Source organism: Saccostrea cucullata, unplaced genomic scaffold, assembly GCF_032062105.1.
Source record: "Saccostrea cucullata isolate Sc308-1 unplaced genomic scaffold, CSIRO_AGI_Scuc_v1 ctg1177, whole genome shotgun sequence".
Taxonomy (NCBI): Eukaryota; Metazoa; Mollusca; class Bivalvia; order Ostreida; family Ostreidae; genus Saccostrea; species Saccostrea cuccullata.
Genome location: NW_026924569.1, coordinates 120,333 through 140,083, shown reverse-complemented (window position 1 = coordinate 140,083; position 19,751 = coordinate 120,333). Strand labels below are relative to the sequence as shown.

The 19,751-nt window shown below is 36.5% G+C and overlaps 2 protein-coding genes across 2 annotated transcripts in view; both read left to right on the top strand.

The window, feature by feature from the left end:
• Positions 1 to 5,802, top strand: part of LOC134266728 (dynein axonemal heavy chain 8-like) — a gene marked incomplete at its 5' end in the record, with an annotated part of 101,370 nt that extends 95,568 nt beyond the window's left edge. Inside the window, 5 exons of the mRNA XM_062748948.1 lie at positions 26 to 182; positions 756 to 908; positions 1,811 to 2,000; positions 5,060 to 5,181; positions 5,290 to 5,802. Coding sequence (XP_062604932.1) covers positions 26 to 182; positions 756 to 908; positions 1,811 to 2,000; positions 5,060 to 5,181; positions 5,290 to 5,577 — 910 coding nt within the window. The remainder of the gene's footprint in view (positions 1 to 25; positions 183 to 755; positions 909 to 1,810; positions 2,001 to 5,059; positions 5,182 to 5,289) is intronic.
• A 7,843-nt stretch (positions 5,803 to 13,645) lies between these two features.
• LOC134266727 (neurofilament medium polypeptide-like) lies at positions 13,646 to 17,707 on the top strand. Its single transcript, XM_062748947.1, has 3 exons — positions 13,646 to 14,437; positions 15,312 to 15,551; positions 17,564 to 17,707. The coding sequence occupies exons 1-3, from the start codon at positions 13,646 to 13,648 to the stop codon at positions 17,705 to 17,707; spliced, it is 1,176 nt and encodes a 391-aa protein (XP_062604931.1).
• Positions 17,708 to 19,751: the final 2,044 nt, after the last annotated feature.

Below are 19,751 nucleotides of genomic sequence, written 5' to 3'. Positions count from 1 at the left end.
TGATACAATGTAACACTTTTTTCAGATATCAAACAAACTTATCCAAAGATGTTCTTGATACAATCATGAGCATTCAGCCTAAAGACAGTGGAGGGGGAGGAGGGGAGACCAGAGAGAGTGTTGTCTATAAACTCTCTACCGACATGTTGTCCAAACTTCCTGTGGATTACCTTCCTCATGAGGTAATGTTCAGAAGAGGGCGACTTTGAGAAATGTGCTAAAAACTAAAATATTTTTGTCAGTAGGTATTTTGGAGCAGAAATATAATTTTTAATTTTTAGCTCACCTGAGTGGAGGGCTCAAGTAAGATTTTCTCATCAAAATTTGTCAGTTGTCTGTCATTGGCACTGCATGTCATTATTATCGTAAACTTTCACATTTTCATTTTCGCTGCCAGGACTACTGGAACAACTTCAACAAAACGTCACAGAGTATCCTTGGATAAAGGGGATTCAAGTTTGTTCAAATGAAAGGAAATACCCATTTCCAAGGGGAGATCAAAGTGAAAATTTGGTTGGGGTATTTAAGAATCTTCTCAAGAACTTGTTTTGTCCTCTGGTGATCAACAACATTTAAATCATTGTGCCCCAGAGAGTGCTAGGTTGTTTTCAGTTGATTCTCAAGGTTCTTTGACCTGATCCTGTTTGTTTTTTAAAAGTATTATTCTCTTAAATTTCAATTTTCAAACTTATGGAACCAACTTGATTTAATTTTTTGTCAAGAATTAATGCTAATAATACGTCTTTTTTTTTCAGGTTAAAGACAGACTGAAAAAGTATGGAAACCTGCATCCTCTTAATATATTCTTAAAGCAAGAAATAGATAGGATGCAACGTGTGATTTCCACAGTCCGTGTCACCCTAACAGATTTAAAGTTAGCCATTGATGGTACAATCATTATGTCTGAGGTAGGATTCTCTACATTATAATATTAGTAGGGAACATAAAAGTTATAGTTTTCAAGAACACAAGTTTTGTCAAGATATAGTGGGGGTATCAGTATGTTATATAACATTTTTAAAGAAGTTTTCCCATTATATCACAAATATAATATTTTATCCATATGCCCCGAAAGACTGCCGAATCACGCCTGGTACAGTTATATTCCACTGGAAACAGTTATACTGCCCTCCTGAACACAGTTAAGTTCCCTCACGTGCAGTCATTCTGCATATTAATTACGTCGGGTTCAAAATTCACAGAGGCATTTGCTAAGCAAACGTAAACAGTTCCGAGAAAATTAAAAAGTTGGCACAAAGTCTGCGATTTGTTTACTTAAATTCAGAGAAATTGGATAATTTAATTGAGGAGAAAAAATCCTTAAATACAACAAAGTGTCAGTATACTGAAAACATTCAATTTCTCCAATGAAACAGAATGGGATATGTCGGAATTATGCTCAACGTACATGTGAACATAGTGTTCAATTAATATGTTCGATGATCAATTGGGGATCAATGTTTAAAAATGTTATATACTATATATTACATGGCTTAATTCTCGGGCAGCAATACCAGAATATTTGCCCCTGAGTGACAGGAAAGCCCTGGAGTGTTATGTCGCCCTCTGCCTTTGGCATCGGGTGACATAACACTCCAGGGCTTTCTTGTCACCGAGGGGCAAATATTCTGGTATGCTGCCCTTGAAGCCATGTAATATATGTGTAATATATATTGAATCTTAGTACAGGTACATGTACTTGCTTTATTGCCACAATCAAGTTTTGGAATGATGCTGATTTATTATAAATACAAAATATATTATTACTATAAGCATTGAGGTTTATAGTGTCCTGATTTCCATCTTTTAGAATCTTCGAGATGCCCTTGACAACATGTTTGATGCAAAAGTCCCCAGTTTATGGAGAAAAATATCTTGGCAGTCATCAACATTAGGATTTTGGTTCACAGAACTTTTGGAAAGAAATGACCAGTTTTCTACTTGGGTTTTTGTTGGAAGACCAGATTCTTTCTGGATGACAGGATTTTTCAACCCACAAGGTTTAAATGTTGGCAAACAATTCATTTATTATCCATTCCTATCAACACACCCTATTACCGGCAACTGTGACAACCGATGCAACTGTGACAACAGACGGCAAAGTTATCAATCAATATGACAGAGACCTAATTGATATCATAATTTTGACTATGTATATCATTCATTTACTTTCGTTTGGTGGTTTCCCGTGTTGATATAACCTTAAACTATTTTTCTGTTGAATATAAAACAATTATTTCTTATTGAAACAAAATAAGAACAGAATAAAGCTAAATTTCAATCGTTATTCAAGAAAAATTGGTTAAACTCAGCTTATAAAATAAAAACTACTACTCTGCGGTCTTATTTCTTGTTGTATATAATTAATTTAGACTCTCTACACCATAACTTTATAATGTGATTGGACTTTGTTGTTTAACAAGTGTGCTGCAAGTGTTTGATTTTGATGGGTCAAGACATTTTGGCTGTCGTGAACAACAGATGTTCGTTTCTGTGGCAAACACTGACGACAGATAATGGCAATCGGTAACACATTTATTTTAATCTGGATTTCAACTTTTTAAACGTTTTTTTCTTATCAAGATCACTGACAAAAATATGACTAGTTGTCAGACATCTCTATACATTATATAATTTATTATTTCAGAAGATGATTGTCTATCTAAGAACGAAATATGATCTCTCTGCAAACATTTGCTGCAAGTCTTCAACATACATTGATGCAAACTTGCTACACAAACGTTGCTGCAAAGGATCCTTCGCTGCAACGAAGCTAAAGAAACCATAACAAACTTTTAAAACCTTTGTGTTTGCAGCAAGTTTGTCGCTAGTTTTGACAAGCTTATAGCAAACAGTTTTATAATAAGAAAAAATAAAACAAAACCATATCTTATCAGCCAGACGTTGTGTGATATCTACAACTTCAATTGAAATATTTCAAAATGGCGAATTCTTTGTTGACCTAGGTACAGTCTACATTTCATTGGCTGGTTTGACTTGTTTACTGTCATGCGTTTCCAACGAACTTGTTGCTGCTGTATATAGAGGCATGTATGTTTCTTGCAATGTTCCTGCAAACATTTTGAGTTCTTGCAAGATAATATAGCAATAGTTGTAATGTCGGCCGCAACATCGCAGCGAGCGACAATAATCTGCAAGAAAACTTTTCCTGTGTACATTTTTGTTTGCTAAAGTCTGCAGCAAACATAACAGTTTCCTGAGGAATGCCAAAATTAGCAATTTTAAAAACCTAAGTTTATAACTACATAAAACTTGTACATAAAAAATCACTTTTAAGTACTTTACTGTGGTCCTTGATATGTTACAGTTCCAAATATCCGTTTTCTGTTTCTTATCGTTGAAAAACAAAAGAAGATGGGGGAACAAGGCGGGCATAATGCTTATGGCAACAAATACATGTATTAAGAAATCATATTCAATATGTGAATTAAGTACTAGTATTTAGATCAACTTCCAATTATTGAATTTATGATATTATTAGAAAAAAAAAACTTTTCTAAGAAAAAAAAAATCGACAAAATTATAAAAATACTAGATGGTTTTAGTGAGATTCGAACCCTAGCAATAAAAATCCGACAAATCATACTGCTTTGAGATTGAGACTAACGCCTTACCCACTATGCTACATGGTTCATGATGATTTGGGGCATAAAAATAATGTCTGTGATATACCGGTTACTCTTGACTTAATGGACTTAAAGTATTTCTCTAAAAGATGCGAATCTTTTGTCATAAAAGTGTACTTTTAAAGTAAAGTGGGTCTTCGCTTCATGTTTTAGTAAACCACAAATTGTATATTCTATTGCAAACTTTTAGGATCATCTTTTTAAAAAATGGAACGAAGACCCACTCATATTAAAAAAAATTGTTTAAGTATGAGAAACTGATCCTTTTTGTTCTTTTTAGTTTTTTCATAGGCAAATATTTTCAGTCTGTGTCAGATTTTTGTAAATTGTAGAGATTTAGATTAGATAAACTTCATTATTAGATAAAATATCAAATAAAATTCTGATACAATTGAGATTTGATTTTTAACTTCTTATCTGTCGCACTATAGGCATTTCGTCCGCCTTATCCCCCCATCTTCTTTACGAACACCACTGGGCCGTCTTATTTAGACATGTTCATGTTGATTATCAAAGAATAGTTATTCAGTAGCTGCCGTATGGCAACCATGCACGGGTACTTGTGGAGAGGAATAACACCCCCCCCCCCCTCCGAGGGGCATGTCCATAAATTCCTTTGATAGCAAGTACCATACATTTGACCAATATTGACAGCCAAAATATGTCTTGACTTAATTTGAAGCCTACTAGTATCAGGATACAGCTAATTTGTACTTGATCAAATTTTGTATCCACTGTTTCCGATTGCCGTATTTCGTTTTAAATCTGCTGTCATTGTTTGCCTCGTCTGTTGTACCTGATAGCCAAAATGATTTCACCAAACAAAATTAAACGCTTGCGGCGCTTTTATTAAACAACAAAAATTATCCATATTTTAAAGTTATGTCGTAAAGAGTCTGAATTTATTATATACAACAAGAAATGTGACCGTAGAATAGCAATTTTTATTATATAAGCTCAATTTGACCAATTTTTCCTGAACAACGATTGAAATTTAGCTTTATTCTGTTCTTGTTTTGTTTCAATAAGGAATCATAGTTTTATATTTAACAGAAAAATAATTTAAGGTTAGATCAACACGGGAAACCACCAAACGAAAGTAAATGAATGTTATAAATAGTCAAAATTATGATATCAATTAGGTCTCTGTCATATTGATTGATAACTTTGCCGTCTGTTGTCACAGTTGCATCGGTTGTCACAGTTGCCGGTAATAGGGTGTGATCAAGAGCTCTTCAAAGAAACTAATAGATACTTATCCAGTGTTGTGATTCAGTAATGATCATTTTATGTCATCCACATAACTCAGGTGATCTATTTGGTTATGATCTGTTTTCATCCTGAGTTGTCAGTAGTACATGCCATGATTCTATTGGCTATATATTAAATTTAGTTTTTGGATGTTAATTTAGGATTTTTGACTGCAATGAGACAAGAGGTTACAAGAGCACACAAAGGTTGGGCTCTTGATTCTGTGACTTTACACAATGAGGTTATCAAGGCAGTGAAGGAAGACATAACTGCTCCACCAGTGGTGAGTCAACTGTTCTTAATTACTTGAAATGTCCAAGGAAGTGCATATGCTATTTTCAAGATTTCTTGATGTTTGAGTTCAACAGAAAACTTGGAATGTTTGTTGTAGGAGGGTGTGTATGTGTATGGACTTTACCTAGATGGTGCTGGTTGGGACAAGAGAAACTGTCGCCTTTGTGAGCCCCCACCCAAAGTTCTCTTCACACCAATGCCTGTAGTTCACATGTATGCTATCAATTCCACAGCTCCCAAAGACCCTAGGTTATACCAGTGTCCTGTCTACAAAAAGCCAAACCGCACAGATCTCACCTACATTACTTTCATTGTATTAAAGACAAATCAAAGTCCTGATCACTGGATTTTAAGGGGTGTAGCAGCTCTGTGTGACATCAAGTAAATCTAGGATGAATTCAGGAACGGTTACCTCATACATGTAGATGTTTTTATTGATAACAAGTTTATTTTTGTTTAGACTCTCTATAAATTTATAGGTAATACACTGTTTGACATTTAATATTTAATAACTTATAATATTTATCTGTTGAATTGGTTTATTATAATATTACTTATTTTTCATATAACAATTTAAAAATATAATGAAAATAAATTGCTGAAGTGTTAAGTTTTTTCTTGTCTTTGGTCACAGGAACATGAACAGGTACATCCTTGCAATATACTGGGTTGTCCTGAAGAATCGAAATAGAAGGGGACATCAAAAAAGTAAAGGGGGATCTAAGGTTCAGGGCTAGACAAATAGCATTGCCAGACGACAGGTCCGGGACAACCATTTTTAGCTCACCTGAGCCGAAGGCTCAAGTGAGCTTTTCTGATCACGTTTTGTCCGTCGTCCGTCCATCTGTCTGTCCGTCCGTCTGTCCGTCTGCAAACTTTTCACATTTTCGACTTCTTCTCAAGAACCAATGGGCCAATTTTAACCAAACTTGGTACAAAGCATCCTTGGGTAAAGGGGAGTTTAAATTGTTAAAATGAAGGGCCAAGTTCCCTCACAAGGGGAGATAATCAAGAAAAGACAAAAATAGGGTGGGGTCACTGAAAAATCTTCTTCTCAAGAACCACTGGGCCAAGAAAGCTGAAACTCATGTGGAAGCATCCTTGGGTAGTGTAGATATTAAATTGTTAAAATCATGACCCCCGGGGGTAGGACGGGGACACAATAGGGAATCCAAGTTTTACATAGAAGTATATAGAACAAATCTTTAAAAATCTTCTTCTCAAGAACCACTGGGCCAGGAAAGCTGAAACTTATGTGGAAGCATCCTCGGGTAGTGTAGATATTAAATTGTTACAATCATGACCCCCGGGGGTAGGGCGGGGCCACAATAGAGAATCAAATTTTTAGGTCACCTGAGTAAACTCAGGTGACCTATTGCTATCCGTTTTCGTCTGTCGTCGTTCGTCGTACGTCGTGTGTCGTACGTCGTACGTCGTTCGTAAACTTTTGAACATTTTTAACTTCTTCTCTGGAACTACTGAACCAATTTCAACCAAATTTGGTATACAGCATCTATAGATAAAGGGGAACAAAAATTGTGAATTTCATGGTCCCTGCCCCCCTGGGGCCTGAGGGGTGGGGCCAAAACCACTAAAATTAATGCAATCTTTAAAAATCTTCTTCCTTACTCCTGGACATCAAACAGTCAAACTGTTGACATGATTGTAATCAGCATTGAGTCCTCTACCAAAATTGTGAAATTCATGGCCCCTGGGTCAGGAGTTCTGGTGTTAGGGCGGGGCTATATAGATCATATAGTAAAAGTGCACTATTTCTTTGAAAATCTTCTTCTCTGCTCCTGGGTATTAAATAAAGCAACTAAGAACATAGTTATGATGACCAAGAGTGCCTCTTCAATAATTTTGAATTTTATGGACTCTGGGTCAGGGGTTCTGGTGTAAGGGCGGGGCTATATAGATCATATAGTAAAAGTGCATTATTTCTTTTAAAATCGTCTTCTCTTCTCCTGGGTATTAAATAAACTAACTAAGAACATAGTTATGATGACCAAGAGTGCATCCTCCAAATTGTGAATTTTATGGCCCCAGGGTCAGGGGTTCTAGGGCGGGGCTCTATTGATTATATAGTGAAAATGCATGAATTCTTTAAAAATCTTCTTCTTTGCTCCTGGGTATTAAGCAGACTAAGTAAGTATACAGTTATGATGAACAAGAGTGTCTCTTCCAAAATTGTGAATTTTGTGGCCCCTGGGTTGGGGGTTGTGATGTAAGGGCTAGGCTTTATTGACTATATAGTGAAAATACATTGTTTCTCAAAAATCATCTTCTCTGCTCCTTGGTATTAAACAAATGAAATATGTACATAGTTATGATGAGGAAGGATGCTTCTTCCAAAACTGTGAATTTCATAGCCCCTGGGTCAGGGGTTCTGGTGTTAGGGTGGAGCTCTAATGATTATATATAGTGAAAATGCATGAATTCTTTGAAAATCTATTCCACTGCTCCTAGGTATTATGCGAATGATCTTAGTTTATATATTTATGATGAAGAAAGGTGCATCTAGCAAAATGATAAATTTCATGATCTCTGGGTCAGGGATATCGGGAAGGAGGGGGGGGGGGGGTAAAGTACATAGTCTGAAGATAAATATTAAATGCTTTGAAATCTGCTCTGTGGTATTAATGAACCGTTTATGTTGAAATAAAATTTATGATAAAATTTCCAAAATTTTGAAATGTGTGGCCCCAGGGTCAGTGGTTCCTGAGGGGTGGGGTGCAACACTAGCTGGTTATAAAGTGAAAATGCATTTACTCTTTCTTACTCAGATCTAACTCTGGGTATTAAGTAACTAGAGTAAGCATTCTAAAAAGTGTATAATTACACTTTCTATAATTCTATAAAGTGTATAATTATGATAAGCAATGGCGCTTCTTTCAAAATCTTGAATTTCATGGAATCTGGTTTAAAACACAAACCAAATTTAATATTCGGAAAGTTGTTTCATGATACTCAGGTGACCTATAAGGCCCGTGGGCCTCTTGTTACATAGAAATATATAGAACAAATCTTTAAAAATCTTCTTCTCAAGAACCACTGGGTCAGGAAAGCTGAAACTTATGTGGAAACATCCTGGGGTAGTGTAGATTCTAAAGTTTTAAAATCATAAAAGGGAAGGGGGTAGTGGGGCAAGATAGGACTATAGCAAGAGGGGGAATCTGGTAAAGATCTGCATCACCCAAGTTATTCAGGTGAGCGATGTGGCCCATGGGCCTCTTGTTTTCTGCCTTTTTGTTTGTCCATTGTTATGTATCACTGAATGGAACAGTATAATGTATTAGTTTTGTATCTAATGAAAATAGAATGCGCTGGTGCAAAATGTTTTTTATTAATTTTAAAGGTTTGATAAATCAGAATACCCAAGGAAAGGGCTTAGATGGATTTATGATATGTACTTACTAGGAAGAATTGTTGACTAGGCCATCTGCAGAGCTGCCAACCCTTCCGATTTTGGCGTAAAGCGTACGAAATCAGCCTCTAAAATACGCCTTACGATTTCTTTCTATATTCTTCCGATTTCGGTTTTTCTAGTTCAGTTTATATTACCGGAATTTTCATAGGTGGCAGTTTATACTTTCTACTATTTAAATACATTCATAATCCTTATAAGGATTGCTTGTATCATCCTTACAGTTTTAGAAGGCCGATCACATTCATGTCAATGTTTTTAAAGTAAAATAAATGAAAACAAACCTCAGATTGTATGTCCTTTTACAAAACATCTTCAGCGGCAGGGTGCCTAAGCGGTCTCTCGAACCCGCCTTACTATTTGTCATTTCAGAATGTTGGCAGCTCTGCATCTGTAAATTAAAAATAAAATTGATTTTCTCTTTATTATGGTCCGCGTTCAACGCAAAAAAAATGACATGGATAAATAATACTTGTATTTTTTAAAAATTCATTCCAAAGTCTTGTCAAATTAAAAACTATTTTAACTTCATGTTTAAGAATTTAAAAAAAGTTCTCCCTCCCCTCAGTATTATTATCCTGTGTTGGGATGGTCTTCCAGAGTATATCCACTCAGGAGGGAGAATGATAGTCACTGTGACAACAAATTTTTGTGCCTGATGAACATCTCGAAGCATCTACCAGTACGAAAAGCTACTATCTTATCGTGTTAGCAGTGGCTCAGTTGTACATATGCACTTCGATGCATTCACACGCATTTTCACATTTCAACTCCTAGTATTCAGGTATTTAATTATTTCATTCAAACTACAAAAGTCAAGGTCTAGCCTATTTCAATGATTTTTCCCCGTCATTTCAGGCCCGTAGGAAGAAATTTCAGGGGTGGGGGCCAACCGTTTATTTTCATTTGGGGGCACTCTCAACTACCAAAAATTTCTTGAACACCCCCCCCCCCCCCAGCTGCAGATCTGTAGCTCTCTGGTTGAAAAAAATTCGGATATTATTTTCAACCAGAGAGCTACAGATCTGCAGCTACCCCCCCCCCCCCCCAGCTGCAGATCTGTAGCTCTCTGGTTGAAAAAAATTCGGATAGACACCCCCCCCCCCCCCACCAAAAAAAAAAGTTATCTTACGATTTATTGAGGGGGCGTGATCATTTAGTACAGTAGCTATGTTTTCTACAGTATACTGCTATATACAGCTGTACATAGGCAAAATTATTGGGGGGGGGGGGGGGCTCCCCTTCCCAGTTCCTACAGCCATGCATTTAAGTACACTGAAATAATTAGCTCTTCTGAGCCAAAGGCTCAAAGAGCTAATGCTATGGCCATTTGTGCGTTGTGCTTCGTGCGGTGTGCGTTAACTTTTTAGAATATGGGCCATAACTCAAGAACCCCTTGGCCAATCATTGTCAAATTTGTTACAGGGCATCCTTGGCCCAAGGGCTACCATTTATACTAAAACTAGGGTTGGGACCCTAAAACAAGGGGAGATAATCAGGAAAATAGAACCAAAAGTACTGGTTGCTAAAAAATCTTCTCCAGAACCACCAGGCAGATTTTCACCAAACTTACATACAAGGTTCAGGATATGTTGAAGAATAGAAATTGTTCAAGGCATGACCCTGGGGCAAAGGGCGTGGTCTCAAGGTCACTTCAAAGTTAACCAAAATTTACACTTAATAAAAACGTTGATATTTTGCTTACTATAAAGACTAGGATCATCAAATCTTGTAAGTTGATGCATCTAAGGACTTCACATCATGTTAACACAAAATTAGGTCATGGTGACCTACTTTTAAAATTTTACGGGCTTTTGTTTTCAAATTGATTTGGATGCATATTTTGGACACTTTAAGGCCTATCATCATCAAACTTTGTCAGTTGATGCATCTTGGGTCCTTAAACAAGGTCAACTTAGAAGTAGGTCACCTTGACCTACTTTTTGAATTTTATGGCTCATCTTTTCTAAAACATTTCATCCCATTATTTCAGATACTGAGAGGTTTAGATTCACCAAACCTTGTAAGTTGATGCATCTTGGGGCCTTAAAACATATTTCTGAAAAAGTAGGTCACTGTGACCTACTTTTTGAATTTTATCGGCATTTGTTTTCAAATTGTTTAAAAGGCATATTTTGAATACTTTCAGACCTATGATCATCAAACTTTGTCAGTTGATGCATCTTGGGTCTTCGGAAAATGTCAACCAAAAAGTAGGTCACGGTGACCTACTTTTGACATTTTATGGCTATATTTCAGTATCTTAGGTACTTTTTGGCTTATAATCATCAAACTTTGTCAGTTGATACAACTTGGGTTTTCGGAGAATGTCGACCAAAAAGTAGGTCACTGTGACCTAGTTTTGACATTTTATGGCTATATTTCAGTATCTTAGGTACTTTTTGGCGTAGAATCATCAAACATTGTCAGTTGATGTATCTTGGGTCCTCGGAAAATGTTGGCCAAAAAGTAAGTCATGGTGACGTACTTTTGACATTTTATAGCTATATTTAAGGGGGCTCTCTACACCTATAAAGTATAACTGATTTTTGTTGCATGCATTTGTTTCTAATAATAGGCCCCATATCCGATAAAATAAGGTTCCAAAGTACTCCAATTTATTTTTTAGAAATATTTTATTTATTTTGTTAAAATCCCTCCTATCTATATTTTTAAAAGCCCAGTGCTTTAAATTTCTCTTCAAAGTTTAGTGTTATAAAATATTGAAATAATAACCAACAAAAATAAAAATAAAATCAACATAATTTTTATTTAAATTTACAAAAATAGACAAAAGAAAAACTAAAACAGCATTTTCTTGAGATTAGCTGGTTGGATCCTCTTCAATATCTGAAAAGATGTATAATATCAAAGGGTAAAAACAATGAAAAAAAGAAATTGAAAAAAATTGAAAAACTGTCAAAAATTTATAAACATCACAAAAATTCAGGTGTGAGAGATCCGCTTTAAGAGTGGACTCAAATATCTCGGTACTGTTTTTTTTTTATATATATATATAAATAAACTTCAAATAAACTCTACTTGCACAAGTATTAAACAAATTGTCACGCAAGGACATTTAAAGAAGTTCGTATTGTACATGTATTGTTTTTCAATGAGTTTAAGCGAAAATCATCGCGTTTCCAGTCAATGACAAAGACATGTATTTAGTGAATTCATGGTTTTGAGAAAGGTAGATTTTCTTACCGTTTTTATCCAACTTGCATGTGTTATCCAGTGCTATATATAACAAAACAAGTTAAGATGGTAAATGGCCAAAAGCAGTAAAAGAAATTCCTATAACCAAATGCACGCTTCGTCTAAAACCTGCAGAACAGAGTATCCTCTAGTCGATGGGAAGATAATACATATGTCTTATCTTATCAAATTTGCAATTTGGGGGATAGGCCTATATTTTGCTGAAAAGCATATATGATTATTGAAGAAATGAATTTCTGAGTGTATGGCGTTTTGACACGTAATGATGAATTAGCATATGGACAAGCCATGTTTTATATCATTTTTTTCTCATCTAAAAATCTTATTCTAATAAGTTTGTAAATGTATTATCTAATAATTAAATAAGTAAAATTGAATACATTGACAAACAATTCATTTTTAAAGAAAGGATACGTATTGGGCAAAACACTGTATTAATTGATGTGATATTATGGACATTCCATCCACAATATCGCATGTTGTGTTATATTCAGTGATTTATCGGTGTTAAGTGAATTTGAATCTGATCATTTGGGATCAAAATGGCGTTTTTATGGAAGTACGCCATGTTGTGACGTTGTAGAGTGCCCCCTTAAGTATTTTAGGTACTTTTTGGCTTAGAACTATCAAAACTTTGTCATTTGATGCAACTTGGTTTTTCGAAGAATGTCGACCAAAAAGTAGGTCACTGTGACCTAGTTTTGACATTTTATCGCTATATCTTAGGTACTTTTTGGCTAAGAATTATCAAACGTTGTCAGTTGAGGCATCTTGTGTTTTCAGAGAATGTCGACCAAAAAGTAGGTCACAATGCCCTACTTTTAATTATCTCAGATACTTATTGGCTTAGAATCATCAAACATTGTCCGTTGATGCATTTAGGTCCTCGGAAAATGTCGACCAAAAAGTAAGTCATGGTGACCTATTTTTGACATTTTATGGCTTTATTTAAATATCTCTGGTACTATTTGGCTTAGAATCATCAAACTCTGACAGTTGATGCATCTTTGGTCCTCGGGGAATGTCAACCATAAGAAGGTCACAGTGATCTACTTTAATATCATTATGTGAGGTACTTATTCAATAGAATCATCAATCTTTGTCAATTAATGCATCTTGAGTCCTCAGAAAGTTTCAAATCAAAAAGTAGGTCACCATGTCCTACTTATAGTATTTTATAGCTATACTGAAATATCTTCAGTCCCAACAGGCAAAGAATCATCAAACTTTGTCAGTTCATGCATCTTAGGATACTTAGAGTAAGAGGCTTCAAATAGAAGTGATAGATTGTACAATTTATCAGTAGAGCGATTCAATGCCCTTGGGCCTCTTGTTAAGACATGTGCGGATCTAGCGTGGGATTTTGTTGGTTTTATAATTTATATATATATATATATAAAAAAAAAGAAATAAGAATTGTCAATGCTTCTTATTGTAACATATCTCTGTATAAAATTTACATACACACGCACTTAACACATTATTAAAAACGCTTACTCCAATTACTACCATTTCAAACACAGGTCATTAGATTATGAAATTATGTATTACTTTTTTAAATGGATAATTTTTAAAATACAAAGTAGGTTTCTACTCTTTATTCATTTAGTTTTATAAAGAAGACGTAACTAGGGCCTATCACTGTAACTCAGATGAGAACAAAAAGGATATAAAAATGTGACGTCATGATAAGTAAAAGTTCATGGGCTATTATGACGTCACAATTGTTATTGTGATGTCATAGTAGTGTAGCCATTGTATAGATCTATGTTTGCATGATTTTGACGGGAATAAATTCGCAATATAAATGGGCTGTATCAACTCTAAATGCGCTAATCCAGAGGAAGTAAATAGGGTTAGAAATAGAAGGACTGGTCCCCCTCGTGGCATCCGCCGAATAGCCAACTTATTCCGGAAAACAAGAATACAACCTTTAAATATTCAACCATCTGATGATTCCCCCCATAGCTCCAACCAAGACCCGCCGGAAAATGAAAGAGTCTCAGTGGCTGAACCAATTGCAACCAAGGAGACACAATGTGAAGAAGGGCAAAGTAATCGCGATTGCCTGGAAGAGAATTCGGGACAACCAAGTACTTCCACATGTACTAATGGTGTTACTGAATCGGCTTTACAAGACTTCGTACCGAATGCCATGGATGGACAGTCGCCCTCCCCAGCATGCAGTGACCGTAACACCCAAGCCGAGCGCCCTTCATCAGTGCCCCCAGATGATGACGAAAAACCAGCAGTCGAGCAGACAAGGAATCCAAAAAAGGTATCCTTCTCCGGAGAATTAGAAGAGGTCGTTACCTTTTCTAAATCCCCAGATGAAGAAGAAAGGCAGAAAAGGGATATTGTCGTAATTCTACCCAGCTGTGAAACAGAAGAGGAGGAGGAGGAGGGCAACCCAACTCCAGCTACATCTCCAAGCAAGAAGTCGCCCGCTGCCACTGGGGCGCGGCCTCGTACTGCCCTCCCTACCTCTCCAAGCAAAAAAGCGCCCGCTGGCAGTGGGGCCAGGCCGCGGACTCCCCTCCCTACCTCTCAGCCAAAGACCAGTGCTCTCAAAGATACGAAGAAAAAGAAAGGCAAAAAGGTAAATATTCTTACCGGCAAATAAGATGTTTTATTCATTATCAAATGCGGATTTAATTTACCCTGTAAAAGGAATATAAATATATATATATAAGGAAATCTATTCCAGTATAGTCTTTTTTTTTTAAGTCCAGTAAATTAAATAATGTACATGCATTTAATACAGACAAAGGCACATGAGGGTTGCTTTGAAATATTTCTAAACGCGCTGAAGTACATGTATTTACATCTTTGTTGAGTCAATTATTTTGAAAGCGACGACAAGGATTTTAAGAACGTGTGTGCTTTAAAATAGCAGGCTTCATATTTTAGCGGCTTTGATAACAACAACTACTGTAATTCATGAATACTCGATAACATTATACGGTATCAATGCATAGCGCTAAATTTTGAATACGCTAATTTATTTACTTTTATATGTACATGCAGAGTGTATTGTGAAATCTCTATGAAAATTCTAAACTAGTGAAATATATCATTTTCTACTATTGAATATCTTCATTTTAAAGATCCAATTCACAAGAAAAAAAAGTAATTTGAAATTTTCTCCTTTTTTCTCATGATCCATTGGAGAGGAAAAATATGAACAATTAAAAAAAATATAATATTCATTTTCTTTTTCTAAATCATTTCACCTTAATCATGTCTTCAATTGTCATTCTTTTTTTATTGCCAGGCGCTTAAGTTACATGTCATGAATGCAAAACATGTTAGACTCTCTTTTCATCAATAAATCAAAAGAACCCCCCCCCCCTCCCCTTTCGATAAATTTTGGAAAGAACGTTTTTTTAGAATTGAAATCTTAAGAATTTATTGAGAGGGAGGGGTTAACGATATTGAACCTACATATTACGAGCAAACATCATTTCTAACAGGCTAGCGTTGCAGAGAGGACACTTTCATCTACCAAACAAATCCGGCCTAAATCATCAAGGGCTAAGACTTCAAAAGAAAAAGAAAAAAATAAAAATATAGAGATGGCCTACAAGTGGAAGAGGGTTCAAAAATGGATGAAACGATTCACGGACACTGTTGAAAAGGAAGAAAGCAGGCCTGACAAACAACAACGGGCAAAATCTGCCCCGGTCAACCGGTCACAGCAGGAGGGACAGGAGGTCAGTTCTATGTTAAAAACGTAAACACAGACAAACAAACGCATAAAAGTCTTACATTTTACAGGTTTAGAATTAAATACACTTGGTCGTGACGATTAAAACAAAGTTGTAAAACCAGTCAATCAATCAATTAATAATATTGGTAAATTATATTTTAAAAAATAAAATTATGTTAAAACACCAGAAAATAAATGAAAGAAAAAGTGGAATTCTAATTCAACTCGACCTCTTTCTTTATAGGTATTATCGACAATGAAAAACTTAACTTTATCTGATCTGATTAGTGATTTGTAATTAAGTTAAAAATATGTTATTTTGCAAGAAATTATTTATATAGATATACATGTTTGTATTTCAGATCACGCATTTAGTTTAATTTTTAATAGTGCAAAGACTTTATTTTCATCTGCTGAATTTAATGAAGTTTTAATTTTGTCATAAAATGATTGATTGATTATTGTTTAACGTCCAATTCGAGATTATTTTACTAAAGTAGGGGAATCGTCGATCGATTGACTGATTGATTGATTGATTTATTGTATATAGTTTAAGGTCCCTTTTAAGAATTTTTAACTTTATTTGGAGACGCCACCACTTGCCGGTGGAGAGTTGCAAATTTTGTCCTATGGTCAGCACTTAGGGCCATTGACCAGTGAGGGATCTTTTTCGTGCCAGCACCTACTACGACATGGGACCTCGGTTTATACGGTCTCATCCGAAGAACCGGTCCCCACGTCGCACAACTCCGGGCCCTACTTTTCGACTCTAGGTCGAGCAGACGCTCTTACCACTGCGCCACGCGGGCTACGGGTTCTCAAAAGTTAAATTACAAGTATATGTAAAGAATCACATTATACTTTCAGAGGTATGCAGGCACATGTACCTACGTGGTTGCTCGTGCTTTTAAGCTCACCTGAGCCAAAGGCTCAAGTGAGGTTTTCTGATCAAAATTTGTCCTTTGCATTTTGTCTGTCGTCGTCGTTAACTTTTCAACTTCTTCTCAAGAACCACTTGGCCAATTTCAACCAAACTTGGCACAACGTATCCTTAGGTAGAGGGGATTTAAGTTTAAATGAAGGGCCACGCCCTTACCCAAGGGGAGATAATGCAGAAAAAGTGAAAATTTGGTGTAATGTTTTAAAAATCTTCTTCTCAAGAACCACTGTACCAGGAAAGATGAAACTTACAGAAAAGCATCCTTAGGTAGTGTAGATGCAAGTTTGTTAAAATCATGACCCCCAGGGGTAGGGCAGGGCCGCAATGGCTGGTCATAGTTTTACATAGAAATACATAGGGAAATAATTCTTTTAAAATCTTCCTCACAAGAATAGCAAAGGCATGATTGAGCATATTCATATGGAAGCATTCTCAGGTAGTGTAGATTTAAGTTTGTTCAAGTCATGACCCCAATGGGTAGGGCGAGGCCACAATGGCCGATCAAAGTTTTCCTGTTCCAGGAAAGATGATACTTATAAGAAGCATCCTCAGGTAGTGTAGATTCAAATTTGTTCAAATCTTGACCCCCCAGGGGTAAGGCAGGGCCACAATGGCCGATCAAAGTTTAACATAGAATATATAGGGAAATTCTTTAAAAATCTTCTTCTCAAGACCCCTGGGTGTAGTACAGGGCCACAATGTAAGTTCAAATGTAAAGGACAATAAAGCCACAGGTAGTCAAAGAAATATGCAAGCATCCTTAGGAAGTGTAGATTCAAGTTTGTTCAAATCACTCCCCACTATTTTAAACTTTTCAATAATAAACTGACTTCTGCTTTTTTCCTTGCAACATTGCTTAGGTGAGCGATGTAGCCCATGGGCCTCTTGTTTCTTTTCTTTGGGGGGGGGGGGGGGAGTCGAGTGTGTGTTTTGGGTTGGGGAAAATGGTTCATTACCACATGATCGGTATCATTACTGTACGTTAGTATATTTTTAACTGACCCTTAATAAATCATTTTTAAAATGAATTCCTTGCTCATCATGTTTTTTTTTTTACTTTTACCTATTTTCCTCAGGCCAGCTGTTCTTATACAAGCACCAGAAGATCCAGGATCCGCCCCTGGGATATGGATCGTGACGTCGTCACCTTGATGATGATCCAGGAGGAGGATGAGGAGGAGGATCCATATCCCAGGGGGGGAGGAGGAGGCGGGAAATGAGGAGGTGGGGGCAACAGGGGGTGCAAGGGAGCAGTAGTGTAAAGGAGGAGAGAGAGTAAGAAGCCAGGGGGTCTGGGCGAGGCACCCAATGGGAACAGTGAACTAGAGGAGGGAGAAAAATTGGGTCAGGAGGAGGCTGCCAATGGGAACAGTGAACAAGAGGAGGGAGAAAAATTGGGTCAGGAGGAGGCTGATGAGGGGGAACAGCATATTAAAGAAGGCATCAAGAAGGGAGTTAGGAGGAGGCCCATGAGAGGGAATAGCAAATTAAAGAAGGCATTAAGAAGGGAGTTAGGAGGAGGCCCATGAGAGGGAATAGCAAATTAAAGAAGGCATCAAGAAGGGCGTTAGGAGGAGGCCGATGAGAGGGAACTGCAAATTAAAGAAGGCATCAAGAAGAGCGTTAGAAGGAGGCTGATGAAGGGGAACAGAAAATCAAGGAGGAGGAAGAAACTGAAGAGGCCGAGGCCACAGATGGGGAAGCAACGGAGAGGAGGGAGTAAAAAGCAAATGATTAAGAGCTGCCGAGGGGGAACTGTTCATTAGAGGAGGCATCAATAAGGTGGTCAGAAGAAGGTTGCCAAAGGGGGGGGTGTAGTGTAGTGAATAAGATAGAAGAAACAGAAGCAGCTAGGCCAGGAGGAGTCTGTCAAGGGGGAGCGGTTAGTTTCAGAATAAAGTGAAAGTCAGGTCAGGAGGAGACACTGAAGGGAAGCTTAGAATTGGAGGTCTGGAGGAAGTGAAACGCAGGTCAGGAATTGAAAGCGCTAAGCGCGCATGCGCAAGCGATTACTAGGGTGTCTTCAGATTCCATGATGATTTGCATGATCTTTTTATCAACGACCTCTACCGGCCGTATATATTGCTGCGTTCAGTACCATAGTTGCCAGTAAACTTGCGCGTAGTTTAATGCTACATACTCAATCGTTTTGAAAACACAGCTCGTCTACCTGTAAATTGTTAATTCTATTACAAATTATCACTTAGCATAAATATTTATAATACAAATTCTTTACGCGGCTGCTAGGCTAGCAAAATTCTTGTTCGAAATTCGTTTCTGTACTTAAATTCCATCTAGCACTAAGATCTTGAACGCGCCCCTAACGCGCCCTCTATGATTAATGATATAATTATGTAAACAAATAGAGTTCTATGGCATGGGCTCCTATTGTTGACCTAAATCATCTCCCTCGTGTAATATATATGGTTCTTTTTAAAGGTGATTATATTTTTTAAAATAAATGTTGTATATTATGTTCGATTTCAAAATGACGAACTCAGTTTCGAGGAGTGATACAGCGCTAACTAGTAAGCTTACGAAATACAGCGCCACTGAGCAAGTTATGTAACTGTACCAAGTCGTCTAAAAATATGCAACTGGAAATCCCCGACCCTCTGTCGGCTACTTTATTGTAGGAGTTATCATAATAGGTGTTAATTAGTACAGTTGATATTAATTTTCGTTTGTACGGAAATTTGGCGGATCTTATCTCTGAACAATATGGTGCATATCAATAAGTACTGGCAAACACCAGTTATGTCACAAATCTTATTTCTGCGGTGTAATTCGAAATAGTTAATACAAATACCGAAAAAACATTTAATGTGCACGTGTATTGAAAAGTTTCAGTGAGTTTCTAAAAATCAAATTGGATCAAATCTATGAGTAGTACATGTATGATTCCATTAAAATAAATGTTTAACTAAGTTTTCTACATAGTCTTTATCTGTATTAAAATACGAGGGGCGTTCAATAAATAATGTCATTAGCTCGATGACATACAACATAGTAGTCATATGACATAAAGCTTGACTTTCTCTCATTATTGAGTCTTTAATGAATTTATAACAGTTTATGTGACCACTTTTCATCACATAGTTTTATTGTGAGAAGCTGGGAAACAAGGGCTATTCGAGACACTGCATTATAAATGAATGGTAAAGAATCAGTAAACTAGAGTGAAAATAAAAGCTACATTAAAGCTGCTGTAAAACTTGTTAAAAATCCCAAAGAAATATTCACTTAAATATGTGACATTTACAG

Excerpts from the sequence above, each read along its gene's own strand:
- LOC134266727 (XM_062748947.1), top strand. The coding sequence starts at position 13,646 with ATGGGCTGTATCAACTCTAAATGCGCTAATCCAGAGGAAGTAAATAGG. Across the intron at positions 14,438-15,311 it reads AGAAAAAGAAAGGCAAAAAG|GCTAGCGTTGCAGAGAGGAC; the intron begins GTAAATATTCTT and ends CATTTCTAACAG. Across the intron at positions 15,552-17,563 it reads CACAGCAGGAGGGACAGGAG|GCCAGCTGTTCTTATACAAG; the intron begins GTCAGTTCTATG and ends TATTTTCCTCAG.